Genomic DNA, 7,284 nt, shown 5'->3' on the forward strand with positions numbered 1-7,284 from the left:
GGTAACGGGTCAAATTGTCATTCCTAATTCTGATAGAGTTATGGTTTATTAATGATATCAAATCTTCAATATTGTAATGTCTATCTCATTCATTTTTCTCGTATATTCATATCTTTTTTTATTTTTTATTTTTAATAATTTCAGAGATGTGAATGATACCATATTAAGTGAGATTATTGCGTTTCAATATCGTATCATAAGGAATTATCAAATCCGTGCACATACGTGTTACATTGTACAATCGCGCTTATACAATACGTAGTCTTTCAGATTAAATTACCCACATTAATTTACTCTGGATAGTTGTAGATTTGTCATCTTAAGTATCTTAAATTTCGCTTGCATATTAAATCATTTACATCTTCGTTTAGGAAGAAAAAAAACCCTTATAATAAGTAGGTTTCTAAATAAAAAATAAAAAATAAGTAGGTCCTTCCTTTTAGTGAAGGCTTTTTTGCCTTGTAAATTGGATTTACTGACTAATGCACCATTCACGAATATTTTTATTTATTATTTTTATTTTTTATAATACATTGTATTCATAAAAATCCCATGGTATACGCAAAATACATCACTGTAATATTTACTATTTGCGTATTTATTTAATAATGAATTAATTATTACACCCATAACCCCCTAAACAATTTCTTAAAATAAAAAAAGCCCCCCAAAACAAATAAGGAAAATGATATCCATAATATACAACAATAAGCAGAGCGATATTGTACGTAACAGCCTATAATCGTTTTTAGTACAAGTTAAACAACCAAAAAAAAAAAGGAAAAAAAACACAGCTGTATATATGAACCGGCCTATATATATAAATATGTACATTTGCGCTATAAATACTACTCAACAACGCTAAGGGCCTTTCAAAATCTTTCATTTTGTATTTTTTTTTTTCTTCTGAGTTCTCTGGGGTCTTATTGTGACGTCATTGTTTATATATCCCTGAAACTCTTCTGAGATATATTACATATATATCCAGAGATTAAGCCATGGTTTCACAAACTATAGACGGTCAGCCTCAGAGCAATTTTGAACACATGGTTAGTCTCTCTCTCTCTCTCTCTCTCTCTCTCTCGTTTTAAACTTGATTTGCTATTCTTTTGAGTAATGTATCCATTATATACTATTAGTTTATTTTCGTTAGTAATAACATGTTATAAATTTGAAACGAACTGGAAACATAAACGTCTCAAAAGTTATAAGCATATATATATATATATATATATATATATATATATATATATATATGTCTTTAATAAGATGGTTAATTGTGTCTTGCTTTCAAATAACTTTGATGTTTCAGAAAGATTTAGGAGGGGTTTGTTTTCTTTTTCTTATATATCTCTCAAAATTGACTATTCGTGTAACAAATATAACATTTGACTAATTAGTGGTTGATGTATTAATATATCCATTTTAAATGTCACTTGGGTTTTAGGATGAAGAAGAATTGGCAAGACAAAAGGCGATAAACGATTGGCTTCCGATTACATCCTCGAGAAACGCAAAATGGTGGTACTCCGCGTTTCACAATGTTACTGCCATGGTCGGCGCCGGAGTTCTCAGTCTCCCTTACGCTATGGCACAACTCGGATGGTTTGTTCTAATTTTCTTTTGCATTTTTTTATTTATGCTCTCTTATTTTGCAAAGTTTTTTTTTTTTTAAAGCTATTTTGTTCTTTTTTAAACTTGTAAATAAATTGATTTGCAATTTAATTTATTTATTTATTTTGAAAAACATATATGATTTCAAAATCATTCATTTATCAGTGTAAATAGGCGTGCACTATGTATGATGTATTAAATTACACGTTACTTAGAATCCTAATTAATATTTTTGTTTCTAAAAAATGTGACACGAAATATATTGATTTTATTTTTGAATATCAACTATATATTTGGACTTTCCAAATGAAATAAAACAATAATTTGAGAAGCGTGAAAATTTGTGAGCAAAACAAAGAGAAAAATGCTGTTTTGGAAATTTTAATAGCAAACAGATGTCATAGCACACTAGTAAACAGGCCCTCACATCATAATTGTTTATTTTTTTCAGGGGACCCGGGGTGGTGGTTCTGGTGATATCGTGGGTGATAACGTTTTACACGTTGTGGCAAATGGTTGAGATGCACGAGATGGTTCCCGGGAAGAGGTTCGATAGGTACCATGAGCTCGGTCAGTATGCTTTTGGAGAGAAGCTTGGTCTCTACATTGTGGTCCCACAACAACTTGTGGTTGAGGTCGGAAGCAACATCGTGTACATGGTCACCGGTGGAAAATCCCTAAAGAAGTTCCACGAGGAGGTATGCCCGGACTGTAAGAAGATAAAATTGAGCTACTTTATCATGATCTTCGCCTCCGCCCATTTTGTCCTCTCTCACCTTCCCAATTTCAACTCCATCTCCGGTATCTCTTTGGCCGCCGCGGTCATGTCCCTCAGGTCAGAAAAAGTCATAATAATTATTCTATAAATAATTGAAGTCCATTTAAACTATATATGAGTATAGTTCTCTTAGTTTTGGGACTAATTTGATGATATGATTCAGTAAGTTTAATGATGTAATTTTTTTGTAGCTTTTTGGGCATATTTATTTATAGGCGTATTCATTTGTTTATCTATCTCATAATAAGTTGACTAGTCGGGTTCACATTACTTGTTATCACATATTTTTTTAAGGGTTCCGTTAAGAATATAGCCAACTTAAATGTTTGCTTTTGCAAAATAGTTAACGTTTTGTAAATCTAAGGTAAATAACCATTGCATTTTATTTGCGATTATTTACAAGAATATATTTACAAAAATACCCAAAAAAATTTGAACTTATTTATGAGTATTTTTGTAAAAATACACTTGTATATAAAATGCAGTGGCTATTTACCCAAGATTTACGAACGTTATCTATTTTGCCAAACTCAAACGTTTAAATTGGCTATTTTTCTAATTTTCTTTTTTTTTAATATATTTTTATTTGGTGTTTTTCATTCTAAATATATTCAGAATTATCTATGTCGTTAAATTATCTATGTATTTATCGTAAATTTTATTTAATTTCAGTTATTCGACGATTGCGTGGGGGGCGGCAGCGGACAAAGGCGTCCAACCGAACGTTGATTATAGCTACAAGGCGACCACGACGACCGGCAAAATGTTCAACTTCTTTAGCGCCCTTGGTGATGTGGCATTCGCGTACGCGGGCCACAACGTTGTTCTCGAGATCCAAGCCACAATACCGTCCACGCCCGAGAAGCCCTCAAAGGGACCCATGTGGAAGGGTTGCATCGTGGCCTATATCATTGTGGCAATGTGCTACTTCCCTGTCGCACTCGTCGGCTACTACATCTTTGGAAACGCCGTTGAAGACAACGTCCTCATGACCCTAAGCAAGCCCACTTGGCTCATTGCCATGGCCAACATGTTCGTCGTCATCCACGTCATCGGTAGCTACCAGGTATGCATTTCTTTCCAACATAGGTCTTGCTTTATAACGTTCGTTAGTTAGTTTTTTGTTGTAGCAAAGTAGCCAAAGTTTTAGGTATATATTGAAATAGTAATTTAAGTGTGTTAATTGCATGTTTCAATTTGAATTCGGTAATCTTGAGTTTGATGCTCTAATAAAAGAGAAACGTCGACTATTTTACAAAATCTTAAGATTTACATTGCTAGATTGTTAGAGGGGTGTTCTAATATTATTGGATTTGTTTTTGAAACAAAAATGTTATCGATCGAGACCTAATTTGACTTTGGTTTCGTTTTCTTCTTTTGTGACTAGATCTACGCGATGCCGGTGTTTGACATGCTCGAAACCGTTCTTGTGAAGAAGCTCAACTTTAAGCCGAGCCCGGCTCTTCGCTTCATCACTCGCAACATTTACGTTGGTGAGTACTCCTAATACTAATACATACGATTTTGTCAATGTTTTTGTTTTCTTTATTAATTAACTTTATTTTTTAATTCTCTCCTTCTCCGCAGCGTTCACGATGTTTGTCGCAATCACTTTCCCTTTCTTCGGTGGTCTCCTCGGATTCTTCGGTGGATTTGCTTTTGCCCCTACAACCTATTTTGTAAGCCACTAACTCTGGCTATTTTTTATTTTTATTTTTTAGTTTTGTTAATTCATAAAATTTTGCTTCTCTTGAAATCTCTCAGCTTCCATGCGTGATGTGGCTCGCCATTTACAAACCGAAGAAATTCAGCTTCTCTTGGTGGTCTAACTGGGTATGCTTCGCCTTTTCATGTCTTTGTTTCTTCTTCTTCTTCTTCTTCTTAGTTGTTTCTCATACCCAATTTTGGTCAACTGGTCAACGCAGGTGTGTATCATACTAGGCTTGATCTTGATGATTGTGTCGCCAATCGGAGGACTTAGAACTATCATAATCCAAGCCAAGACCTACAAGTTTTACTCATGAGCTATGTGCTGCTTCATAGGCTTGACACCAAATTCTAATAATGTAGTTCAAGTAGATACGTTATCATTTATTAATTTAATTGGTAATGGTTCATTAATGTTGTGCCAAACAGGTTGATAGAGTTGTGACCCTATTGTTTATCTTGATATGTTGAGAACGTTTCGAACACGACCAAGTAAAAATATAAGAATGTAAAAGTATCGTTTAGTCAATACTTGCTTTAAAAGGAGCTAAAATTTGTTGAAATTTTTTTGTTAAATTATGCTAGTTTTTTTTTGGAATTTTGATATTAGACGAAAATTTAACGGCTAATCTTTATTTTCTATAAACTTTTCGTTACACAACAATAGTTGGTGTTAATTTTTTTCCCCAGAACTTCAATGATTTTTATAACAAAACAAAATAAATGTTGTTTACGTCTCTATATCCACCGAGTCGGCTAATATCACACATGCAAATGTGTGTTTTTATTTATATTTAGGCTATTTATTATTAATGTCGTCGAATCTTTTGCCGGATTTTTCACATGTCGGGAACGTAGGTTTCATATTTTGCGTGAGAAAGGGTAGTCAAGTTGTTGAAAAGAACTATATAATAAAATTTCAATCACCATCCCAATCTTACTGGCTAGTCAGCTTAAGAAAATATATATATATATATATATATATATATATATATATATATATATATATATATATATATATATATATATAGAATACCCAATCGCGCTTATACAATACGTAGCCAGAAATCTAAGTTAAGGGGGCTAATTTGCAAGAAAAAATTCAGGGAGACTGATTTGTAAATTTTGAGGGTAAAATTTTTTTGAGGCTAATATACACACACACATCATTCTAGAATACCCAATCGCGCTTACACACATCATTGTAGAATACCCAATCGCGCTTATACAATACGTAGTATTTCAGATTAAAATACCCACATTAATTTACTCTGGATTGTTGTAGATTTGTCAATTTTAATTATCTTAAATTTTTCCCTAAAAAAAATTATCTTAAATTTCGCTTGCATATTAAATAATTTACATCTTCGTTTAGGAAAGAAAACTTTATACTAGTAGATTTCTAAATAAAAAATATAAGTAGGTCCTTCCTTTTAGTGAAGACTTTTTTGGCTCGTAAATTGTGATTCACTGACTAATGTGCCATCCACGAATATTTTTTTTTTATAATATACTGTATTCATAAAACTCCCATAGAATACGCAAAATACATCACTGTGATATTTTACTAGGGAAAATGACACATATATACTTTGTATTTTAGTAAAATGTCGAGTTTAACTTTTGGTTTTAAAAAATGTCGAGATCATATTCTCTGTTTAACTAAAATGATAAAATTATACCCTAAAATAGACAACAGTGTCACAAATCTTCTTTTTATTGACTTTTAATTGATGTTCACTATAATATTTATATGTAAACACCAATTATCTTTATTCATTCGCGTCATATATGTAATTTCTTTAAAAACTAACAAATAAACAACAGTCTATTAATCATGAAAAACGCAAAAAGAGGCAAAAGGGTAAAAAATCGACAGTTGATAGCCATCAAAATTACATATTTGAACAGAGAATCCATGATTCAGAGTAGGGCTAAAACTGGATCGGTTCGGTTTAGTTTCTTACATTTTTTATATCCGAATCCGAATATTCGATTTTTAAAAATTCAGTCCAATATCCGGTCCAGTTTAGTCTAAAACCGAAATTTGGTTATCCGAATATTTTGTTATCCGGTTTCTTAAATCCAATATCCGTTTTTCAAAATTCGGTTATCCGATTCTTTAAATTTCGGATCCAGTTTTATATCCGGTTTAAACAAACTGGCTATTCAGTTTTTAAAATACATATCTAGTTCTAAAATTATTACAATGATTTAAATACGAGTACAAAACGAGTCATATAAAGCTCTAAAATAATAATTCATAGTCTAAAAAATAAAAAATAAAAGTTAGGCAAAAAATGTTGCTTTTTTTAGGTGGTTGTGAAAGACCTATGTTTAATTATTTTTAATTTAATTTTTTAAATAAAAAATTCAGTTATATAACCGATATCCAAATTTGTCTAAAATCAAATCCAATATCCGGTCCAGTTTTTGAAATTGGATCGGTTATCCGAATCCGAATTTCGGTTATCTGACGTGGCTCCAGATTTCTGTTTCGCTTCGGTTTGGATATCGGTTTTATCCGATTTTCGGTTCGGTTTTGTATAGCCCTAATTCAGAGTTGCAATTCGAACACAGAATGAAGTCATCTCTTGAGAGATATGAATTTTATTATTTAATTTCAATTTAAGACTATTTTTTTTCAAAATTGGAAATTTGAAAATTATGATAGTGTTTTGTATTTGATTATGTTTTTCTTATATAAGAGTTAATATCAATGAAAAGGAGATTTGTGACACTATTATCCATTTCATGGTATAATTTCGTCATTTTAGTTAAACATAAAGTATGATCTTGACATTTTTGAAAACTAAAAGTTAAAGTCGATATTTCATGGTATAAATGGTGTTATTTTCCCTATTTACTATTTGCGTATTTATTTAATAATGAAATAATTATGACACCCATAACCACCTAAACAATTTCTTAAAATAAAAAAGGGTTGTTTTTCGCTGTATTCCTCGAAATTTCTGCAGGATGTGTCTATCTGAATGAAAATAACCATAATATACAACAATAAGTAGAGAGGTATTGTACGTAACAGCCTATAATCGTTTTTAGTACAAGTCAAACAAAAAAAAAAAAAAAAAGGGAAAAAAGCACAGCTGTAAATATGAACCGGCCGATATATATATATATATATATATATATATATATATATATATATATATATATATTTGCGC

General features: G+C 31.4%; 1 protein-coding gene across 1 annotated transcript; it reads left to right on the plus strand.

The window, feature by feature from the left end:
- Nucleotides 1-856: 856 nt before the first annotated feature.
- Nucleotides 857-4,642, plus strand: LOC149406291 (lysine histidine transporter 1-like). Its single transcript, XM_089625364.1, has 8 exons — nucleotides 857-1,049; nucleotides 1,448-1,605; nucleotides 2,066-2,449; nucleotides 3,065-3,458; nucleotides 3,780-3,885; nucleotides 3,980-4,071; nucleotides 4,157-4,225; nucleotides 4,318-4,642. Exons 1-8 carry the CDS (start codon nucleotides 999-1,001, stop codon nucleotides 4,414-4,416), a joined length of 1,353 nt encoding a protein of 450 aa, XP_089481490.1. The 5' UTR covers nucleotides 857-998; the 3' UTR covers nucleotides 4,417-4,642.
- The last annotated feature ends 2,642 nt before the right edge of the window (nucleotides 4,643-7,284 follow it).

The sequence above is a fragment of the Urtica dioica genome, chromosome 1 (assembly GCF_054948205.1).
Source record: "Urtica dioica subsp. dioica isolate 48M chromosome 1, U.dioica_male_clone48M_v1_H2, whole genome shotgun sequence".
NCBI lineage: Eukaryota > Viridiplantae > Streptophyta > Magnoliopsida > Rosales > Urticaceae > Urtica > Urtica dioica.

Excerpts from the sequence above, each read along its gene's own strand:
- LOC149406291 (XM_089625364.1), top strand. The coding sequence starts at position 999 with ATGGTTTCACAAACTATAGACGGTCAGCCTCAGAGCAATTTTGAACAC. Across the intron at positions 2,450-3,064 it reads GCCGCGGTCATGTCCCTCAG|TTATTCGACGATTGCGTGGG; the intron begins GTCAGAAAAAGT and ends ATTTAATTTCAG. Across the intron at positions 3,886-3,979 it reads CACTCGCAACATTTACGTTG|CGTTCACGATGTTTGTCGCA; the intron begins GTGAGTACTCCT and ends CCTTCTCCGCAG.